We start from the raw sequence: 24,436 nt of genomic DNA on the forward strand, positions 1-24,436 counted from the left end.
ACTCCATACAATGTGGGACTTATAATCTCAACACAATCCCTCACGTGCAGACTCGTTAAGTCTAACACGTGAAGATTAAATCGGATAACACGGAGTAAAGATGCGCTCAAATGATTCGTCACAAAAAATTGCTTGCTCTGAAACCATATTAAAACCATAAGCCTAACTAACCTTAAAAACCAACTTGCAATGTTAGGGTTGCCAAAAACTTATAAAATGCAAATCTTAAACTTTCCATACTATGTGCAGTGATGACTAATAGTCTCAACAACTATGAAGCCCTTCTTAGTACAAATTAAGCAAAACAAAATCAGTTTTAAGAACAGTCACTAATGACTAAATCGTGAAAATGATTATCAGAACAGTCGTGAATTAAAATGATTATCAAAACAGTATGTGTATCATTCTTAATGAAAAATCTTAGGGCCACAATTTTGTAAGCACAAAACTGAGTGTATGCGAAATGTAAGAACAAATAAAATAAGCATTAGAAATTACACAGCTTTTGAGATTCAAATTTGAAAGCAATAGTAAATATCAAAATCATTAACTATGACGATCATGATTATCAACACAGTAAGTGCGTCATGATTTAAGAAAAATCAAAATTTGGGGCACTACCATTTAAAAATAAGACTGATGCCACGTTTGTTTGCATCTGAGTCAATCCCTAAATCATCACCTGTCAAATATCATACTTTTTGATTTTGTTTTTGAATTAGATCTGACACGACACTTGACTTAGACCTGAGTCCTGGCTCGGATCCGTTTGAATCGGATAACAGAATACTCCACTCCACTGACTCACATATTTTTGAGTAAATTGAGCTAGATCTGACTCATAAAGCAAACATATTAAATCAGACATGACTCAGTCCGGTGATTTCTATCAGATACAGACGAGTCGATTGAAAACAAACAACGTGTGAGTGTAAACCGAGTGTAAGGATAAAGAAAACAAGTTTTGGTAGTACATTTGGGTAATTTTGTGTGGGAATGTTATATTTGGGTACATTTGAGAAGTGGAGAATTTCTTGCAGCTAAGAGCAACTGCAGTGGACGACTAAACCCAAATTTGGTGTCGAGTGGGCTGGCGTAATGGGACGGACCATCGATCAAAATTTGATCAAAGAGTAAAACTCGGACCAAATTTGGTCGGCGATTAAGACCAAATCCAAATATAGTCGGGCGTTTATATAATGTCCGCCTACCCGACGGGCGTTGGTATAATGTCCGCCTGTAGACGCGCGTTCGTAAAGTTAACGCCTGATGCAGGGCGTTGGTATAATGTCCGCCTGAATGGGGCGTTGGTATAATCAACGCCTGGCATGGGGCGTTGGTATAATGTCCGCCTGGATGGGGCGTTGGTATAATCAACGCCGGACACCACATAAGCCATGGGGCGTTGATAAAGTCTTGAACCCAAATTTGAAAAGTTTACAAAACTTTGGTTGGGGCGTTGTCTTTATCAACGCCCCATTTTTTTTTTTTTTTTTGAACCCGGGCGAACGTATAATCTCCGTCCCACACACCAGGCGTTGCTATAGTTCACGCCCCATACAGGCGTTGTCTTTATCAACGCCCCATACCAGGCGTTATCTTTATCAACGCCCCATGCCAGGCGTAATCTTTATCTACGCTGGACGATGAAGCGGACTTTATATCAACGCGCGACCAAATTTACTCTTCACCCGCTATGTCACAGGACGGACTAAACCCAAATTTGATCTTTTTTTTTAGTCTTTGGTCTTTAGTTATGCTCGCACCACTGTGGACGCTCTAAGAGAGAGTGAGCGAGGGAAAGAGGCAAGAAGAAAAAAAAGGTTAAGGGTTTGTATTTTTGAATCAGAGAGTGGGGTTTTTAATGGAAGAAAGTTCTTCTGATGAGAAGAACACAAATATGGATGAGTCTTTATTAGATGATATCATACAGAGATTACTAAATGTCAAGAATGGAAGAACACCACGGAGATGTTATCTTACTGAATCAGAAATTCAGCAGCTTTGTAGAAATTCAACATCTATCTTCCTCAATCAACCAAATCTTCTTGAGCTCAAACCTCCTATTAAAGATTGTGGTAAGATTCTGATGTGTATTTGCATTTCTGTGGGGGCGAGAATGCCTCCAATGCCCCATGGAAACATTGTTTTAGGTTTTTTTGGTTTTTTTTGAAGTGAAAATTTTGCACCTTTTTTTGGGGGGTTCTTGTTTTGGCTTACATTCCAGTGGGGGGCTAATGCCCCCAACATATGGTTTTAGCTGGTTGCCTGGTTGTGCCCCATGGAAACTTTGATTTAGGGTTTGGAGGGGTTTTTTAAATGTCAAAGTTGCATCTGTTTTAGGGGTAATTCTTTGTTTTAGTTGAGCAAGGATGGGTGTTTGAGCCCTTTGCCCTAGTCTTCAAATTTGTCTGAGGTGTTCTTGATGGGCAGAATGGTTCTAGGTACATAAGAGAATACAAAATTGTTAATTGTCTGTTTTAGTATTAAGTTGTCAAAAATCCGAAAAATGTACCTTAGTTTGGATTTTGGTTGATTTTCACTTTGTAGTGTGTCTGTGAATGTGAGCTGGTACCATGTGATTCTATGAAGTAGGTAATTTTTTAGCCTTTAACAGCTGCGCCTCTAGATTAACACACCTCGAAAAAGTGTTGGAGAAAACCGAGGTGGTGATTCTCAGCTAAGCTGTTTTATTTTGGTGGGTTGTTTGTATTACACATTAGGTACCATACAAATGTCTCTAATAATTCAATAAAAAATTTGTCCTCCAATGAGAGAGGACAGAACATTGAAGAGCTTTTTTCTTTCCTGTTTAATTAACAGGGGAATGGTTTGAGGTGCATAAGATAATACAAATATAACATTGTCTGTCTTAGTATTATGTTGTAAAGAACACAAACAAAGTACTTTCACATGGATTTAGGTTGATTTTTGCTTTGCAATGTGTTTGTGCATGTGAGCTGGTACTATGTGATTCTATATGATAGGTAATTTGTTAATGTTGTCATAGGATCATAGGTTGGGTATTAATGTGGGATACCTTGTTGGGGGTTGGGATCATATCTGAAGCATTTCTTCTCTTAAAGCTAGTTTACTTTGGATGTAGCAGCGAGATTTTGCAATGTTAATGTCTTTAGGATATCAGCTGCACATCTAGATTGCATACCCTGTATAAGTGTTGGAGAAAACCTGAGATTATTCGGAACATAACTTGAAAACTGAGGTGGAGATCCTCAGCGAAGTTATTTTATCTTGGTGGGTTGCGATTGTATTTGTGTTATCTTTGTATCACATATTGAAATGCCACGCATCATTAAGTACCATACAGTTTTCTTTTGTTCTTTCATAACAAATTGATCATCCAGTGAGGGGATAGTGAAGAGTTTTAGTTTTTCTGAATTGACAGGAGATATTCATGGCTAGTTTCCGGATCTTCTCCGTCTTTTTGAATGTGCTCGACCGCCTCCTGAGACAAACTACTTGTTCCTTGGTAAGTATGTTGACCGACGTGAACACAGCATATAGACAATTTGCCTTCTTCTCGCATACAAAATCAAATATAAGAATAAATTTTTCTTACTTAGAGGCAATCACGAGTCTGCTTCTATTATCCGTATTTATGGATTCTACGGTGAGGGTAAGAGGAGATTTAATGTCCGTCTTTGGAAGACTTTTTGCAACTTCTTTAACTGCCTACCGGTAGCTGCTTTAATTGATGGGAAGATCTTCTGTATGCACGGTGGATTGTCTCCTCACTGGAAGAAATTTGATCAGATAAGGGATATATCTCGTCCAGTGGATATACCAGATGAGGGTATGAATTCTTTGCCGATCGCCAGTTGGTTACCATATTCTCTGCTCCAAATTATTGTGGGGAGTTTGACAATGCTGGTGCTGTGATGAGTGTGGACGCAGATTTGACTTGTAGATTCCAGATCCCTCAATCTTCTGATAAGAGAATGAAAATTGGATTCGGTAACATGAAAGTCCATACCTGGAACACCACCAAATAAGGTAATCCTTAATTTATCTCAATCTGAAGGTGGAAACTTTATTCAAGAGCTGATATTTACTGAATATTGTTCAAAATTTTTAGTGAAATCACTGGTCTGCTTCTTCCCCTTTCTCAGTTACTAATAACTTAAAGCTCCACTTTGCATGTTAAAATTCTCTTAGGTTGCTAGTCAGGCTCGAAGTTATAGAACTATTCTTCTTGTTTTAGAAAGATATGAGAAACTAGTTACCCATCAATATGAGGTATAAGTAGGGCTGACAAACAAAGACAGTTGTGCAGATCACCAATGTTTTTTTTTTGTGAAAGAAAGATATCATTGAAGAAACTAACTTTTACAAATAAAATGTAGTTTGCCGGTAAGAAAAGTAGGGGCCTGACACAGCCATATACAGTTTAGAAAAGGCTTACTGGCATACGTAGCAAGACTATCTGCATCCCTATTTAAACACCTGGGAACACATGCACGATGTTGTTGCTATGAGCTGTTAAAAACATCTAGAAACACCATCGAAGAAGGTAATAGTTAATTTTATCTCAATCTATAGATAAAAAATCCATTCAAGAGCTGACATTCGCTAAATATTGCTAAAAGATGTCGAAGTTATGGAACTAGTCATCTTCTTTTATGGACATTTGAGATACCCCCCCTGAATATGAGGTATCAGTAGGGGTGCTACTTATGAAGATATGAAAAAAGTTTTGAGTGGCGGATAATGCTAATGAAGAGCGACTAATGATCCATGTTATGGCTGGTGGAGCTGCAGGTGCCCCACCAGCCGTATACTTTAGGTCATCAAAACTTTAGTTTAAACAATGTAGGAAGCAGGATAACAGATTTGGGTTAGACTGAAAGATTTGTCACTGGAAGAGAGGATTTGAAAATTTTCAGTATGGATCTTTGTTCACTATGATAACTGATATGCTAGAGTCTCAAGTAGCAAAACTTTATTAAGTGGCATTTGAGAAGAACCTGTTGCCAAGGCCTTGTTTTAGGAGGCTGGCCTGTTTTTGAGTAGGCAATGCGGTATACTTGAAGGTGTCCCCTGTCTTCAAGTATGCACTGAGCACTTCAAAAGCTCCTCTGGCTCTGAGATTGTTAATACCATTACAGTATACTTGCTAGAACTAAAATTGTGACTTGGGCTTGAGTTTTAATTCACCAGGGGAATATATTTTTAGTGAAGCATCTCTTCTGACTAATCCGTCTCTTGTTATCGGTTTGGACTTGTTAATTATGTGTCTTGGTATAAGATGAATCTACAGGGTGTTAGTCCTCAAGGGAGTTGGGGGAGTTGGGTGTAGTTGGGTTTTCTCCCATTAGTCGTGGGGGAGTTCGAAGGAGTCTCTCAAAATCCCCGTTAGTCGTGGGAGAGTTTAAAAGAGTCTCCCAAACTCCCTAGAAAACCCCGTTAGTCGTGGGGGAGTTTGAAACAAACTCTTAAACTCCCTGTTAGTGGTAAAAATTAGAATGGTAGGGAGTTGGTTTGTTTTGGGGAGTTCTAGGGAGTTTCCAGTGTATTTTTGCCTCACTCCAAATCTCTAAAAAAAGTAGAGATTTTGGGAGAGTCTCTTAGACTCCCTACACTCAAAACACCAAACCTCTCAAACTCCCTATACTCTCTTACACTCCCTCAAAATCCCCAAGATTCAAAATACGTTAAACACCCCCAACTCACTCGTGGACTAACCCCCTGCTAGTCTAGCTTTACTGTGTACTTAGATGAGCATAATTACTTTAATTGTTAACGCCCTGTTGGGTGTGATTTAGGAACTAAATTCATGTTTTCCACATTCTTCCACCTTAAGCCGTTTTTTTGTTTTGTTTTTTACTCTTGCGCGAATTGTTATATGCTGCATAAGTCACCAAATACCCATGGCACTAAAAACTGAACTCAGTTTGCATGTTTATCTTTTGCAACAGGGTGTATGTGGGGCAGACAAGTTTAGAAGTAGGTCTATAAGGCTGGCTCTTAAGCAGATAGCTGCTAAAGAGGGTTACCAGGCATTGTTGCGTGGACTGAAACCAAGAGTTTTGTTCCATGCACCTGCAGCTGCCATTTGCTGGTCCACTTATGAAGCAATGAAATGCTTTCTTCAGCATTATCCTGAAGGTCACCCTACTCCTCAACTCTAAAGTCTCGATGAACATAACTTTCCAATTCCCAGTTTCCTTCTAGATCCAAAACAGATCATTCTCATGTAGCTCAAGTATGTTTATAATTTATGCATCTTATAGATTAGAAATCATTGGGTTATTCTTCCATTTATTTTATTTTTGGACGGTGTCATTGGGTTATTCTTCTTTAAGTTATTGTTTGCATGGGCACGTGTTGTTTATGCTCCATTTTTGCATGGCCAACTGCTGCCTATGCCTTGTTGTATGAATAGTGAAAGAAAGAGATAGTTGATAATAATTTTGAGGCAAAATACAAAATCTGGCAAATAGGCCATTTTAAGCATGACTGGTGCAAAAAGTAAGCCGAGGCAGGAACAGAGCCTCTGATCTTTGCAGATTTTTTATTTCAGAAATTGAGATATTATGAGCTGATGTTCTTTTCTTTTTATAAAGCTCCTTCCAGATGCTGGTTTCGCTCGTACTATGTTAGAATGCAAACTAGATTCTAGTTAAACAACTTAATTTTGTACGTTCATGTCAGATTTGGTTGCCTACACCATTACTATACGTGGATTACTGCAACTGTCAAGCTTGTAAAGTGTGGGAGACTCAACTTGAAGCGTAGACATCTGTCCCTCTTACTTAGTGGGGTGAACTAGCATTATTTACAAGAAGTGAAAAAGCTCTTCTTGTCTGAAGTTAAGCAAGCGGAAGAAAACCTTGTGTTTATATCCCCACATAAGTTGCCTCTTAGTTGGACGTAGGACCTTCTTAGTAATCCAAACTATTTCGCCCTAGTCTTTTCCTTCTTTCTTTTACCTGCTTGTATCTCAAAGGTTTATCCATGTCGGCATTTACGTCAAACTGGAATATTATGAAATGTGTGGTTAACTGTTTTTTTTTTTGTCTGTTATCTAGTCCATAAGAACGGGGCTTGAAGGACCTGGACTCACTATATCTCAGAAGATATGGGCAGTACATTTTGTCCCGCTTGCAGTCATTCTCTGCCTTCCATAGGTGGTGCGACTCTGAGCAGGTAATGCCTCATTTTCCTTCTAGTTCATGTATAAACCAATGTCGTAAAATTTAGGTAGTAAAAACTGATTTATCTTTTCTTATTCCCAGTGGTGACTGGCACATCGAATGTAAGGGACGGTACATCATATAGGGGGATTTTTTAGAGCTACCTTCTTCACCAACCTTCTGATATTTCTTTACGAAAGATGGTACTTTTTTGAGCAACGACTACTCATTTGTTGAATATTTAGGATACTGTTCGTACAACAGAATTGCAAGCTTTCTTGTGGAGTCCAGTAGCATATAGCCATGTACTGTCGAGTCTCTCATTTTTACTTTCTCAAACTGTGGGCCATATATGCTGAAATTTTCCTTTGATTTCCTACTATTCGTAGAAACAGAATAGACGAGAGTTAAACCAATACAAGAAGTGTCACATATAAAGCTTGAAATGCAGCGTAGGATGGAAAGGGTTATACCTGAAATCATGTATGATGTTGTTCCAAATGAGGATTTTAATAGTTGCTCCCATTATTTGGATACTGTCAATCTATTAATATGATGTAATTTTCGTATCTCTTTCTCTATAAAGGCCCTCTCTTCATTTGGGCAAGCTGTTGCGAAATATAACAGATATTCTAACCTCTAGATTAAAGTGCCGCCTAATCAGTTTCCAGTGAACCTGAACGTATCTGCTTGACCAACAATTCCTCCACGGCTGTGGTTTATGTCAGTTTGGTTATGTTGTGTGCCATTTTTTTGGTTGCAAGGCTTGTCGGAGCCTTAACATGAACCGCGGCTGTTAGCTTTGAGTACATGAACCGCCAGTTACCACTTCTTAACTCATTATCAATCAGAAAAGTTGTTCTTCCATACTCCAAGGATAAATCTTGTGGTTCTATTGAGGATGTAACTGCCTGCCCCATTTGCCAAGCAAATCCAACTATTCAAGTCGGCTTTCCCTTGTGAAAAGAGGTATGTTCTTAATTCTTCTCGTGCTTGCATTCAATGGGGCTTGTGAAATAGTTACTAATAGCTCCTACATGCATATGTGCGCGTGCGTGCGTCGATGCATGTGTGCGACTCCTAACTAAGCCTAGGTCTTTTTATGGATATATTGAACCCTGAAATTTGTCTGGGCAGAAGCCGCGAATGGTAGTTAATAAGTTAACTATGTAACCCTAAGTAGCTCTAAATTTCAGAAACTGCTATACTAGCTCTGGTTGACTAGCTAGTAAGCTATCCTTATAGTTATTAGTTAGATGTCATTGTGTGCCTAGCTGCAATATTCTAGCTGGTTGTTCTCCTGAATGGAAGATGTTGATTTCTGGTGTCTCTGTAGGTCTTCGTCAACCTGACAAGGCAATTGGCTTGTGCAATTGTAAGGGTTCAGTGTTATAGTCAACCTGAGGAGATTGATAATCTTGAAAGAAAGCGAATTCAAGTAGAAGTTGTACTTCATGCTCTTGAGTAAGAAAAAGACAAAGCGAGCAAAGCTCGTCTAGTTTAGGAGTTCAGGTAAATGTCAAATATGCTTGTGATGCTTTGAGATCATTTAATGGTGTTGTCTTCATGGCTTCTTATGTTATTCTCTTTTCTTAATTGTGAGTCTTGCTCTGTTCTGTTTCCATTTTTTAGGTTCATAAGGAGTTGGATGATTTGAGGGATGCCAATTCAGCCACTGTTGATGAGGTACAAGAAAGGGAAAGCTTCAATTAAAGGGGAAATCTAGATGGAAAAGAGAGGAGATCACAGTTGCGATGGGGTGTTAGAGCTGCAGACTTGTAGTACGGGTCTCTTCAAGAAATAGAAGTTGCCTTAACCAAAGCTGAAGGGAGCACTGGTGAAAACTCAATGCTTACAGAGGGGGCAGTGGGATCTGAACTGAAGTAGTAAGCTATTAGACCGGTATTCCAGTTCCGAGACTCGGGCAGAATGAAAAAGAAAGATAGATTGAGTTTGGTGAGAGATTGCACATGAGGGTAGTTGGGCAAGGTCAAGCCGTAACGCAATGGCGGTGGCTATTCTGAGGTCTAGGGCTGGACTACGTCGACCACAACAACCGACAGGATCATTTCGCTTTCTGGGACCAACTGGTGTTGGTAAGACTGAGATCACTGAGCTAGCGGAAGTCCTTGCTGAACAGCTCTTTGTCTTTGATGATGAGAACCCTCTTATCCGGATAGATATGTCTGAATAGATGGAACAACACTCCCTATCTCGGTTGATTGGAGCTCCTCCTGGGTAAGTTGCTTGCAACTGTTTCCTTTATATTTATTTTTTACGCACACCGTGTATGTCGTTGCTGAAGCAGTTGCTCGTTCGTGTTTGTGGTATTTCAGATCTGTGGGCCATGAAGAGGGGGACAGCTTACAGAAGCTGTACCAAGAAGACCTTACAATGTTATATTGTTTGATGAAGTTGAGAAGGCTCATACTTCAGTTTTCAACACCTTCCAAATTCTTGATGATGGTAGACTGACTGAAGACCAAGGACACTCAGCTGACTTCAACAATTCAGTTATCATCATGACCTCAAACCTTGGAGCTGAACACCTCCTCATGGGATTTGTCAGAAAATGTACCATGCAGACTTCAAGAGAGCGAGAGAGTGATGCAAGAGGTAGGAACGAACATCAGTATGCACCATTGAGGCACTCCGTTTTATTTGGTGATTTTAGAACCTTAACACTGATATACATTTTCTGTTGGTGTCTGCAGGTAAAAAACACTTCAGGCTAGAGCTGCTTAATCGACTTATGAAATTGCCGCCTTTGATTCCCTTTCACATGACCGAGGAAAGTATCTAGATTTCAGATTAAAGACGTGGCTTCTCACTTGGCTGAGCGGGGAATTTAACTAGCTGTGTCGGATTGGATGTTGTACTGACTGAAAGCTACGATCTGGTATGTGATCTGTTCAGTACTGTGCTCTTTTGTTTTGGTACACATGAAAACTTGTTTCTTTTGTCCTCATTTATCTGGTGATCCTGATAGCGTTGTTTTCTGAACGTCAGTTTTTGTGACTTATGTGATGGTCCTGATGTATCTGTGATGTAACGGATGCTTAGACGTTGCTTCTTAAACTTATTATACTTGCTGATATATAATGTTAGGTTAGGATTATAAGTCTGTTTTAAGCAAACGGCAAAGAGTTTTTTTAAAGGATACACCCGTGCTTGGATAAAGTATTCCTGCTATTGCTTACAATCTGTTTTATGTTCTGTCAACAGGTTTCGGTGCTAGGCCAATCAGGAGGTGGCTAGAGAAGAAGGTGGTGACAGAGTTGTCAAAGATCCTTGTTAAAGAGGAGATCGACGAGAACGCTACTGTATATATTGATGCAAGTCTAGATGGAAGTGAACTTACCTTATCGAGTGGAGAAGAATGTTGGACTGGTGAATGCCAGCCAGCACCGGGGAGAAGTCTGATATACTGATTGAGATCCCAAATGGTGTGAAGAATGAGGTGGCCTCTGTCAAGAGGATGAAGATAGCTGAGGTCCATGAGGATGAGAAGATGGAGGATTAAGTGTTTGTAGTGGCTTCAGTGATACAGGAGTCTGGGTTCCCACTTTGATATATTTTCTTTGATCCAGAGTTGTAAGAATCTATGTTTGGTAAATTGTTGACGTTTTTTTAAGAGTTAGAAATTTGTTCGCCCGTCTCGGATTTGTTTTCTTATTTAACTTGGCCTATGTGATTTCCTTTTTGGTTACAGTTTGTGTTGCATTTGAGTGTTGTGAATCTTGCGATGTAACTCCGGGACTTTGCTAGTGCAAAAAAGTTATTACTTGTCGATTGACGGTTTCAGTAGACCCATTTTATCTCTGAGGCTATATGGTTCTGCAGTGCATTAGGAGGTAATGCCTACTTGTCCTTCTATTTATGTATAAGCAAACTTTGTGAAATGTAGGAAGTAAAAACTAACTTGTCGTTTCTTATTCTCAGAGTCACTGTGGTACATCGAATGTGGGGATGGTACGCCATTTAGTGGGACTTTATAGAGCTACCTCTTTCATTAATATGGTGTTTGGATGTACACTCGGAAATTAACTTTTTATTTCTGAAAGTTGAAAAATCAAAAATTGGTTTGGCAATATTATTTCAGAACGAGTTTTAAAAACAAAATAGTCAACTTTTTATAAAGTAAAATAATTGTGCTTCTGACTTCTATTTTTGAATTTTACTTTTGGTATCTAAATGCGCTATAACTTTCTAATATTTCTTAACAAGGATGGTACTCTTTTGAGCAAAGATGGAATATTCGTTCAATATAAGTGCAAGTTTTGTTAGACTAAGTCCTATGGGCCAGATTTGGTTGCTAGATTAGACAAAAAGCGTTGCAGATTATACAAAAGACGTTACCTATTCTTTAACACTATTTTTATCTTTCCAGATATATCTTGCATTCCAACTAGTAGCCAGATAGTTTCGCTGAATGGTTTAGCGCAGAGAAAATCAACTTTCGCTGTTTGGTTCAGCGGAAATTGATTTATTTTTTGATCCGACGCTAAAAAAAGTAGCGTGTCTACTTTTCGATTAAAAAAAGTAGCGTGTCTACTTTTCGATTAAAAAATTGATTTATTTTTTTACCAAGTATGAATTCTACTTTTCGTTGTTCCATTCAGCGTGTCTACTTTTCGATGTTCCACTCAGCACATCTAGATTCTGGATTAGAACTTCCATAAGAATTATTCTGACTTCCAATCCGGATGTTAGATTAGAAGACCATTTGACTTAGGCTAATGAGGCCGGCCGTACACTAGCAGTTGTGTCCCACTAGTAAAAAGTGAGTCGAGTTTTCAGCCCAAACATAACTCATGGGGTAATTACGGAGAAAACACAAGTTTCCGTTTTTGATGTTCAAACTCCTTTTATCTTCAATCTCTTCTGATCTATCAGACAGAATCTAAACAATCACTTAGGTTGACAATTTCTGTGGATTTTCTGCGTCTTGCTACACAAATCAGTAAGTTGATGCTTTTTTTTTTTTTTTGAAATAAATACCAAGTATAATTTCTATGATAAGATTTAAGAATAGATTTATTTTTTTAGAATTTAAATGAAGTTTTTTCGGGAAGATTGGAACTGTTAACTGCTGTATTTGATTGTTATTGATATGAATTGGATAAAAAAAATGCATTGATTAGCTCCATGATGATGATAAAATTTAGTTTTATGTTAATGTGGGATTTCCTTTTTCCAAGTTCCAAACAGGTTTCCTAGTTTAGTTGATTTGCGTTTTGCTAGTCCTAGTAGTACTATCATGAATTATTGAAGCCTATATAAGAAGGAAGGCTTTGTATTATAGATTTTGTCAAACTTATTAGTGATTTTATTTTGCTATTGCTTTTATTGCGCACAAGTTAGGATTTCAAGGTGAAGGCGTGGGAAATCAAACAAGTGGAACGACCAACAACATCCTAATGGAGTTGAACAAGGGTTTTACTAAAGTAGAACATGAAGAACGTGAGATTGCACAAGAGATGCAAAAGTTGTCATCTGATGCAATTTACGAGATATTAACCAGAGCATCATTCAGTACAGTTCTACGTCAATGTCGATGGGTTTCTAAAGACTGGCAACAACTCATAATGTGCAATTCCAAGTTTCAACAAACCCATTCTCGGAGAACACTTGCATCCGGTCATTTTTTTTTGTAAGATCAGAATCTCGCAGCAACAATGCCTCAGCGAAACTATCAACAACACAACACAACAGCGGCGCAAAACAATTTCAGAAATGACATAATAAACGACGTCAGCTAAAATCATGAGAAAAATGTGATGGTCCTGCGAAAATAAGAGAGTTTGCGAGATTAACATTTGTAAGGTTGCGAGAATATCGCAAGCCATATCCGAAAATAAAGGACAGATTAGCTGTCATCCACTATGTAATTCCCTATAAATAGTCGTTCAGTGGTAAAGGAAAGGGAGAGATCTTTTTCGGAAGGAGAAACAAGTAAATAGGAGAGAGAAAATCTAGAGCAGTGGTTATTTTTGATTCATTTATCTTTTCTTGTAAGATTGTTCAAAGATTGATCAATATAATTAAGATTGTTAATCTAAAATGAGTTGAATGTTAATGAAATCTTGTGAGGGATGTAGTGTAGGATTTCCTGCAACTACATAATGGCGCTAGAAACAGGGAGGATTGAAGATTGAAGATTATTCTAGAAAAAATTGAAGATTAATATTGAGATTTGTGAAGATTTGGAGTGATTGATTAAGAATTTTACATAATCTCTTGCAATTCATTAATATTGAAGAAATGGCTAGAAGAAGAAATACATCAGAACAACCAACTACTGTTAGAAGAAGCAAGAGACTTGCTGGAAGGGAAAAAAGTGAAATGGGAGAATCTACTAGAATGAGAAATAATAGAGAAAATAAAATTCAACCACCGGTTCAACAAACACTAGTACAAGGAAGGAATACAGATTATGATAGGGTGAGTATACACACTTGGCAATCAAATTCAGCAGAAGAAGTAGAAGAAGAGCATGAAACCAGAAATCATAGACAGATAGAGAGAAATCAAGAAGCAGATGAAGGAATAATTCATGGAGATGAGGAAATTGGAGCGTTAGAAATGTTGAGACGAAGAATACATGAAGAAAGAAGAGCTGAGGCAGAAGAACGTGCAAGTCTAACAAGGCAAAATCACGAATTGAGGATGGAAAATATGAGACTACAGAGTAGAAGATCGAGAAGTATTACAAAATCATATTCAAGATCGACTAGAAGAGAGATGAGGCGAAACTCACCCACAACTGATGCTGGAAATAATATTCGAGAAGAAATATCAAATCCTAATGAAGAACATCGTGAAGATAGAGAAATGACTGATGATCGTTACGTTCCACAAAATGAAACTTTTGATGATAGGAAAAATGATAGAAATCAAGAGAATGGACAACGTCAGGGACGAAATAATCAAGATGGCGAAGGGAATCGAGAGGAAGAAAGGAGAATTTTACATGAGAGAGAAGCTCAAAGAAATCAACAAACGATTGAAGAAGAAATTGAAAGACATTACGCTGAACAAGCACGTTTAATTTGTGAACGTGAAAGATTGAGAGCGGAAATGGAAGAACAAGAGCTTCAGGAAACAATTCGCCAGAACAATCACGACAATCGAGAAAGAAGACGAACACAAAACCAGAATAACGGTAATATCAATGAAGAGTATGATAGAGTACAGAGGATGGCTGAAAGACAACGAATGAAATTGATGAAAAATGAACAAAATCATGGAGGGGAAAATGAGAGACATCATCATATGCGAATTTAAGATAGAGATAAGGAAGAGAATCGCAGAAGAAGACGAGATGAGGATGATGAAGAAGAAATGCAAAATTTCGCGAGAGAAGAAAGACATGAACGTAGAAGAAGGGAGGCGAAATTAAAAAGACCAATGGATCAAAATTCAGGTGTAAATAAACAAATCTTAAAAGAATTAGAAGAAATGAGAGGAATGCTAAATAATAGAGGAGAAGTAGGCAGAAAACAATTAGATGAAGCTATAGAAGAAGCTGCGAAAACTCCATTTACAAGGGAAGTACAACTAGAAGGAATACCTCTGAAATGCAATTTTCCCGCATTAACCAACATTTTTGATGGAACAACTTGTGCAATTCAACACATTAAAGCCTACGTGAGGTGCATGTTGCAATGGGAAAATCATGATGCCGTATTATCTAAGTATTTTGCGTCCAGATTAACAGGGAAGGCGTTAAAATGGTTCGAAGGACTACCAAAGAATACAATAGCATCATTCAATCATTTGCAAAATACATTCCTGGGGGCATATATAAGTAATAATTCTTCGCGACCTGGTATTGAAGACGTGTTTGGATTAAAACAAATGATCGATGAAAGTTTGAAGCACCTAACTAAAAGATGGAGGACTATGTGTAGCGAAATGGCTGGCTGTGTGGATGAGAGATATCTTATCTTATCATTTATCAATGCTATGTTTGCAACCAACCTATTATATATCCAAATTTTCAGAGTCAAGAATACGATCACAATGACTGAATTGCGAGAACTTCAGGAAGAATATATTGCTCTAGAGGAAAGGCAAAATGAAATGGAATCATACCCAGTTGCGAACACCAGTTCACAAACAGCGAATGCAAGCTTATTACCCAAACTAATAAACAGAGTGGAGAGCACTTTGCAAATACAACAAGAGAAGGTGACGGACAACAATCAACAGAAACTGGTGGCTACGGGAAGCCGAGATCAAGAGGAGTATGAAAGAGAAATAAATTTCTACATCAAGAAATCAAGATGGGAAGAAATCAAGATGGGAAGCTATAATTTTGATGGAGAATATACCAACACCATGGAACATGGGAACGGAACCACCTCCAAACCACAGAAGTCATGAGTTCTGTTTTTATCATCATTTTCATGGACATACTACAAATGATTGCAGAAATGTAAAAAGAATTATTCTGAGAATGATAGATCAAGGAAAACTAAACCACTTTTTGGTAGGGCACCCACAATCTCAACCATTGCCACCACCACCGGAGCATCACAAAGTAAACACGACGAAAAAGAAGGAAACATTCTTCATAGAAGTTGGTGCAAAAGCAAAGAATCTGTTCTGTCACTCTATCGTACATTCATACAAGAAAATTGAAGATTTTCATGACAATGTTTCGAGTAGAGTGTTCGCAAGAGATAATGATGGAAGAGAAATTATGAATATTGCGAAAATCTCGCCACTAGAGGAGTGGCAGAAACAGATTATTTCTTTTACCGCAGAAGAAATCCCCGAAGGTGAAGAGGTACATGATAATCCATTGGTAGTAAAATTAGAAATTAATCCAAAACCGAAAGAAGATGAGGATGATGAAGCTGAAGATTCATGGGCAATTAATAGGATTCTAATCGATACTGGAAGCTCTGTGAACATCTTATTTTATCATACTTATAAAAATATGGGAGGAAGAGATGATGATCTTATACCATCAACATATATGATATATGGTTTTAATGGTACTGCCAACAAGCCTAAAGGGGAGGTTACTATGCGAATTCCATTGAAGGGAATATCTTCTGATATCCTGTTCTGTGTTGTTGACGTAGAGTCACCCTACAATGCATTAATTGGTCGACCTTGGCTACATGGGATTCTAGGTGTAGCTTCAACTTTCCATCAGTGTATCAAATTCCCTCACCCCAGCGGTGTAGGAATCATAATGGGAGATTGGGTTGAAGGAAAGAGGTGTTACGAAACTGAGGTTTAATCCTGTGAAGGAAGAGCAAACAAGAAGGAAAGTTGGCGACACAAAATCAAAGAGACACAAAGAAGTGAGAGATTGATGGTGGATGCAATCGAACGAAAAGAAGAAGAGATGTTGCGAAACTAATGCTAGCTCAGAATAAAAAATGATGAACATACCACTACAAAGGAAGCAGTAGCAGAAAATAACAAAGAAGCAAACAATGACAAAGGTAATAAAAATAAGAAATGTATGAATGATTGATTTGTTGCGACACTCTCGCAATAAATAAAATTCTCAAAAATACATTGTGTTGAATGACAAAATTGAGATTGCGAAATGCAAATACGATATGATGATGTGCGAGAATCTCGGAGAGATAATGAATTGTACAAAAGATAATCAGAAAACAATGACAAAAGAGAAAGGGGCGAACCTTTATGGCGTACACCCTAGTTCGTGAATACAATTTCGCAAGAGGAAAATGTAAGACCTAAAGTACGTCATATAAGGGGGTACCTGTTGCATGGCTCAGGGAAAGGCTACACCATCACCGGAACCTGAGTCATGGAGATTTGGGGTCAATAAAGCCCATCCGGGAGAGGCACCTTGGATTCTCAGCTTAAGCATATGACTTAGGTTGGACGACTAAGGTAATAAGGACTCTCCCAAGGAGTGCAGAATCTGACCAAGGCGCCGAGGTACACGGTTGAGTCAAGAATGCCAGGGGCGTCTGGAGCGTACCTTGCCATTTTTGACAAGTCTTGGATTATACTGCACTCGACCCGAAGAAAACCCCACTTAGGGTGCAGTCTCGTAACCATAAAACCTATAGGTAAAAGGGATAAAAGGCTGCAAAAACAACTGGTTGTTGTTAAGACCGAATGGGAGGAGCCAACCTTGTATGGTAGAGGTACGTCTCATTGAAGGGGAAACCAGGGGGAAGATAAGGGCGGCACCCTCCATTAGGGAGCTAATAAGTGTCTTAAGACGCAAATGTCATGAGGCTTTTACTCGCAAGGGTATTAAGGCTTTTCATATTTGTGCGATAATCCTGAAGAGGCAATAATACAAAAGAAAAAGATAAGACGAGATCAATGGGTTTTCGCATGAAAGTACGAAGACGTCCTGCGATTTCGTCGCAAGATGATAATGTCATGGGGCTTTATTTTTGCAAGAATATTTAGGCCTGTCATATTGTTGCAACATTCCTGAAGAGGCCATAATACAAAAGAAAAAGTTAAGGCAAGATCAAGGGGTTTTTGCATGAAAGTGCAAGAACGTCCTGCGATTTTGTCGCAATGACAAGAGGTGGCATAATAAGACCTTTAACTAGGAAGGAAAAATAAGACCACACAGAAATGAGATTTTTAAAAGAATCAAAATTCACTTCGCATATGATTGCGAAATTATACATAAACAACTACGAAGTTGAGGCACAAAATAAGAAAAATCTGCAAAATCTCTCATTTGGATACAAATAACAGAGGCAAGTATGGGAATGAATGAAATTAGAAAATGTTATTTGTCTCCATATGATAGATTTACGCAAAAATTCAAAAATTAATGAATATGTTGATTAACTGTATCGCAAGGAAGAATTGTTTTAATGAATGCATGTCAAAATGAAAGAAACTCATATACTAAGGAATATGGGGAACCAAAAGAATTCGCAAATATACAGAAAGAAGGAATAAATGTACAAATATTACAGAAGATCAAAGAAAGAAACAAAGACTACTTCTTAGTTGATCCTTCATCATCTTCATCAGAATTGTTCCCTTCTTCGTCTGCATCAGAAATTTTATCTCCATCAGAACCTTCATCACCATCAGATTCTTCATCATCAGTTTCGCTATCAGAGATAGTCATACTAGGAATGTTCTTTGGGATCTCCTCCAAGAGACAAGGATAATCAGAGTGAGGAATACTATGGTCATCACAAACCATTTGAATAGTTTGATTGCGAAAATGCAGAGCGTCATTCTTAAAGTTCGCAACAGTGATCTTGATTTGATTCTTTAATCTATAATACTTGTCGTTGCGAGAAGAAAGATTCTTTACGAGTTCCTCTTTTTCAGCTTCAAGTTCCTCAATTCTTTCGCGATATCTACTTTCAGAATCTGGGAGCAAAAGGCAATCAATTAATAACTTGATGAAAATTCATAACAAAAGATTAGTGAAGAAGAACAGTTAATAACCTTCTCTGTCAGAAATCATATCTCTAATCAAGGCTGTATGCTCAACTTGGAAACTAACATTTACACCTAAATCTTTTCTGGCATCGTCTAAGATTTTCGCAGCCCAAGCGAATTCATCCTCATTATTTATAAGAAGACGAGAACGAATTTGGTTTTCTCTTTCGCAGAGCTCGATGTTCTTGTGGTTAGCTTCATCTCGTTCAAGTTGAACTTCAAGAAGGGTCTCTTGGAATTTCTCCAAAGCCTTAGCACCTTGATCAGAGATGTGATCCTTATCATCTATGAGACCGCTAATTTTGGTTCTTAGCTCATTGATTTTCTCTTTAGAATTAAGAAAGAGACGCTTAAATCGGTTGGCTAAGCCTAACCTAGATCTATGGTCAATCTCTAAGAGGCGAAATTTGGATCTCAGTTCATTTAGAGAAAGAGATGAAATTTTATCATTTGAGAAACTATTTAAAGATTTATTAAGACGCTCAAGAAGGGTATCATTATCCAAGGCATTAGGAAATGAACGAAGAATGGTAGCTTCATCAGAAAGACCATAAATTTTTGCAAAAATGATCAATTAAATAAGATAAAACAACAGGATGAATGAATGAAGGGAAAGGAGAAAAGTAACATACCATAGAGTTGATTATTAGCTTGCTAAAGACTAGAGATTTTGTTCTTGTACGAAGAAGAATAAATTTCTAGTTGTTTGTTCTTCTCGCGAAGACATTTGACTTCAGCTTCCAGTACCTCATTTTTTGTACGAAATTGAAGATTCTTCTTTTCAAGAATTTCGCGTCTCCTCTCCAGATCTGAGGCAACAGCGAAAGAAGCTTTTCCAGCCTGCGAGAAAATGTAAAAAGTATTAAAATAGAAAGAGATTTTGAGTTACAATAATGAAGAAGTAAAAGGACGAAAGCATACCAGACTATTAAGATAATGCGGGAAATTGGGAATCACCGATCTAGAAACTCCACGAAGAGAATTATCACCATCCAATAAAGGAACATCGCAAATCATAGCGAGAGCTTTGCAGGTATTAGCGAATTGACTATCTCCCATTCCTTGCAAAGAATCAGAAAAGAGGCCAGAGAGCTTAGCCATAAAAGATTCAGATGGAGAATCTTCATTTGCAGCAAGGTCATCATTATCCTCATCATCCTCATCACTCTCGGAATTTTCATGAGAAGGAATATTTGAAGGAGAGGAAGAACGGATTTTTCTCTTCTTTGAAGGAGGAGCAGTTGATTTTTCCCTGCGAAGAGCACCTTTGCCTTTATCACCGGTCTTCGCAACATTGGCAGGCTCTTCTATTTCAACAATAATCTTCACACACAGATAAAAATAAGAAATAGAGGCAACAATATACTGTTTAAAATCATAAGAGAATATTTGTTACCTCATCTATGTATGAGCGAAGAGCTAGCAAGGTACTAGCCTTCCCAGTCCTGTGATAGCTATCTTTCAGTTTCTGGATCTGTAGAATCTCGCAAGAATCATCAAACAAAAGAATAAAGATAAATAAAGAAATGTAAAATGGGCGAAACTGGAAGAAACATACCTCTTTCTCCTTCTCGGGCCAAGAGAATACCCAAGGTTGATAAGTAGTGATATTCTCAGGAAGAACATTTGGCCCAACAATGTAAGGTCCTTTCAGCATCAAGGGAAAAACACACCATTTATCATCTTTGGATTGGCGAGGAGTTATGTTCTTACCAGAATGCCAATCAATGTCTTGCATGAGTATTTTACCTTCATCAATATTATCTTTCCATTTCAAGCGAATACCCCAGCGAGTATTCTCTTTCTTCATGGAGATCAATTCATAATTATCAAAGAAACTTGCTACTGTGTATTTTTCAGCGATTATCTCCAAATCTGCGAATTTAGGATCCCTAAGTTCTTTAGAGTAAATATATCCTTTACCAGCACCACGATTAGCGAACTCCAGCATCAGACGGATGCAATCCCCACTCAATTGGAAGATAGCTCGCGAAAATCCCGAGTGAGCGAGAATTTCATAAAACAGAGGAATATCTGGGTCATAAAGAGGAATGGGGAGACCTGCGAGAATTTGACCCACCGAAACTATGATTGATTGATCATATCACAATGTTGATCAGAGAAAAGTTTGATAGAAAGAATTGATTTGGCACTTTCACCAGGAATGGTAGAAAGTGTGAAACCTTTCTCGGCAAGATCTTTTTGGGTTTCCTTAAAGTTTTCTCTTGTTTTTGACCGCTTGGAGGCATATCTGAATATAGAGTATGAAAATGGATGAAAAATAAAAAGATTGAAGAAGGAAGAATTACATTAGCAGAACTTACGGAAGAACAATAGAGTTGCAGAGATGAGAGAGTAAAAAGAGAAGATAAAGTAAAAAGAAAATAGAAAGAAGAGTAAGAAGAATATATAAAGAAGATTTTTTTTTACTCGAAGAAATAAACACCATTAATGCGAAAAGACGTGAGCGGTTGAAAAGCAGCGGTTACAGAAGACGTGTCAAGAAATAGATGGAAGAAAGGATACGTGTGATAAATGCAGAATATGAAGAGATGGACAATTGCGGCATTTCTCACGTCGTTCTCTACTTCGAAGAGAAGATATGAGAAGAGGCAAGATGTAGGATCAGAATCTCGCAACAGTAATGCCTCAGCGAAATTATCAACAACACAATACAACAGCGTCACAGAACAATTTCAGAAATGACATAATAAACGACGTCAGCTAAAATCATGAGAAAAATGCGATGGTCCTGCGAAAATAAGAGAGTTTGCGAGATTAAAATTTGTAAGGTTGCGAGAATATCGCAAGCCATATCCGAAAATAAAGGACAAATTAGCTGTCATCCACTATGTAATTCCCTATAAATAGTCGTTCAGTGGTAAGGTAGAGATCTTTTTCTGAAGGAGAAGCAAGTAAATAGGAGAGAGAAAATATAGAGCAGTGGTTATTTTTGATTCCTTTATCTTTTCTTGTAAGATTGATCAATAAAATTAACATCGTTAATCTGAAATGAGTTGAATGTTAATGAAATCTTGTGAGGGTGTAGTGTAGGATTTTCTGCAACTGCATTTTTCAAGATGTCTCGTCTACCCTGACCTTTGTCAGCTTTGTCAAAAGCAGCAATGATCATGAGCACTACAATTCCGCGCAACAAGTGGAGTCTCCTTCTCTTGGGTTTACGATTGCAGGTTCATCTCTTCATGGTTCATTACTCTGTTGTTTGACTGAATCCAGCAGTACCCCAATCCCATCCTTCTACATGTGTAAACCGGCCAGTCGAGAATGGAGAAAGATACCAAACCCTAAAACTAATACTACATTATGCGGTACTACGATTATCGCAATCAAACACTGGATATGGTTATTACTGTCAGTTGTTCAACTCGGAGAGCTGGGCTTGGAAGACACTGCCGTCTGTTCAGTTTAGGCGTCATGGCACTCTCTTAGAGGCTGGAGATGGTATTTGGGTTAGTGGGGGATTACATTGGTTAACTAATTATGATCAAGTATTCGTATTCGACACTGATCAAGAGAAATGGACAACTTTTGAGGTTTCACCGGAGATGAAAAACATTTCAGAATCATATAAAGTGGCTGTAAGTTGTGAAGGTAAGCTCGGAATTATCTATCATACGCGTGAATGGATAGAAATTTGGATATTAGAAGACTATTCCATCACGAAACCGTCCTGGAAAAGGAAGTATAGCAATGATATGAGATCGCTATATCAAAACTCGGACCATGTTTATGCATGTCATATGTGGACGAACAACACCGTCATGATGATGAACATGTATGAGCTCATAGCGTTTAATTGCGAGAATAACACCTACACTAGAACGAATTTCTCTAGAACGGCAGACATATCAGATTTATCACCTTATGTGTTTGAACCTCAATTTTGTTACATTTAGTTTGTCGAAACCTAAAGGTACAATTTTGTTAATTTTTTATGTCTTATCATTTACTTTCTCCTATTATTTTTTCGTCTATGATTTACACATAAGAATAGAAATAGAAACAGGGGAAGAAGGATATGGCCACTGGCCAGTGCTGATATTTGCTAGATGTTGAATAATATGGAGTGAATGAAACAGAAAAAAAAACTATAGCACATAAAAGGCCTTGATCTGAGGGGGTGCTCCAGGTTTCTAAACATGTCAGTCAGGTCAACTTCAGAGTTGGCATTCTCCAAAAACTCTTACAGGCACCTAGTCATGTTCTGCTGGCTGAGCCTTTCTTGCAGGAACATGTGGAATCAAATAGCACTTCACTTTATGGCCAATTAACATTTCACTGTTAGTCTGACTATCTATGAGACAGCTACAGAAACCTTAGAATGAAGTGAGGAAATGTTTTTACATTGAATATTCAATACTAATTACAGGAGAGGGCTGAGGCTACTTATACTAACACCTGACACTCTTAAACTGATAAGAAGAGAATAAGTTTGTAAAGTGCAAAAGGAACAAACATAAAAACAAACACACACCCCTCAAACTGATAATCTGTTTGAGGTAACAAATATTCAAAGCAGAAAAAACAGACTGCAAGAAGCAATAGTCTGAAAAAGCTACAACAAAAATCACAAACAACTCGTCATTGCAGCTGCTGAGTTCTTAAAGATACGAGCAGAAAAAATCACCACAAATAACGGTATTTCCATCAGTGATATATGAATTAGTTGGACCTAGCTTTCTTATCTAATAAAACGTACTTGTCAAATTAAAAAATACGATTCCTTATTCCTCCAAACTAGCCTTGAACACCAGCAGACCCTGTTGCACCATTAAAATAAAAAACCCAAATTAGTTTAATGGTCAAACTTACAATGATTAAGAGTTGATGCTGATGAAAATCTGGTGGTTTCTTCGATTTGATGATTAGAATTTTGGGTTTTGATCAAATGAGGAAGGGAGACAGCAGACGAAAAATAACCAAAAGAAATAACCTAAACTTTACAAAGACAAGTAATCTCTTTCTGAAGAACAGTCGAATACTTCGTAAAGAGTTGTTCGGAGTGTTATTTTCTTTCGTCGGAGTTAGTGGGTTCTTGCTCACCGTTTCTGTTTTTCTCAAGTGACTCGACTGAGACTGGGAAGAAAAAGGACGATCCGGTTGGTTTCATAGATAAAAACAGAAAAGGACTTCTTCGTCTAAAAGGGTCAGTTGGCTGACAAGGACCAAGGTATCACATTTTGGGCCTATCAAGGTCCCCATAAATCTTCACCGCAGCATTTAAGTTTAAATGCACCCTTGCATTGGGTGCACGTCCACATTTGGGCACTATCTATTTGCCAACTTTACCAAGTGGTTTGTGTTAAATAGTACCACGTCACCTAAGGCAATTTTGGGTAACCTTGACATCGTAAGCTGGTTTTCGAGGTTAGTTATGTACGAAGATTCTTAACAATTTGTAGTTGTTGCTTGTAGCCCTTTCTTTCTTAAATATGTTAGACATATTCTACGATAAAAATATTAAGATACCCCTCACCAATTTATAATCAACTTAAATCTAATTAAATACCTAAACTTAATCCTCGATTAAAAGCGAAACAATTCTCATCTCTCTTGTGTACATCATCCGCTCGTCTTCTCCCAATCACCTTTTTTCCTCTCTAACGACGGTTCATTGTCGATTCTCGAAATTATTCATCATCGATTAAACCTCTAAAAAGAAGATGACTTGAACGGAGGAGATAAAAAGAAACAAGACTAAAGATCCGAAAGTGGCATCACATTCGAATAATCCACCACCAAATGATTTATCCGATGAAGAAGAAAAAACGAACAATCAATGAGTTCAAACACCCGTTAATCAACCAAAATGACTTAGTTAGGTAAGAATCGAG

At 38.0% G+C, this 24,436-nt stretch overlaps 1 protein-coding gene and 1 pseudogene across 1 annotated transcript; both read left to right on the top strand.

Annotated features, from left to right (window-relative positions):
• Nucleotides 1-1,835: 1,835 nt before the first annotated feature.
• On the top strand, nucleotides 1,836-10,961 carry LOC113337775 (annotated as a pseudogene).
• On the top strand, nucleotides 9,349-10,677 carry LOC113337939 (chaperone protein ClpB1-like). Its single transcript, XM_026583472.1, has 5 exons — nucleotides 9,349-9,392; nucleotides 9,508-9,770; nucleotides 9,869-9,949; nucleotides 10,380-10,477; nucleotides 10,609-10,677. Exons 1-5 carry the CDS (start codon nucleotides 9,349-9,351, stop codon nucleotides 10,675-10,677), a joined length of 555 nt encoding a protein of 184 aa, XP_026439257.1.
• Nucleotides 10,962-24,436: the final 13,475 nt, after the last annotated feature.

Source organism: Papaver somniferum, unplaced genomic scaffold (assembly GCF_003573695.1).
Source record: "Papaver somniferum cultivar HN1 unplaced genomic scaffold, ASM357369v1 unplaced-scaffold_18, whole genome shotgun sequence".
NCBI lineage: Eukaryota > Viridiplantae > Streptophyta > Magnoliopsida > Ranunculales > Papaveraceae > Papaver > Papaver somniferum.

Coding starts and splice junctions, on each gene's coding strand:
- LOC113337939 (XM_026583472.1), top strand. CDS start 9,349: ATGGAACAACACTCCCTATCTCGGTTGATTGGAGCTCCTCCTGG. Junction 9,393..9,507: donor TTGATTGGAGCTCCTCCTGG/GTAAGTTGCTTG, acceptor TGGGCCATGAAG/AGGGGGACAGCTTACAGAAG. Junction 9,771..9,868: donor GCGAGAGAGTGATGCAAGAG/GTAGGAACGAAC, acceptor TGGTGTCTGCAG/GTAAAAAACACTTCAGGCTA.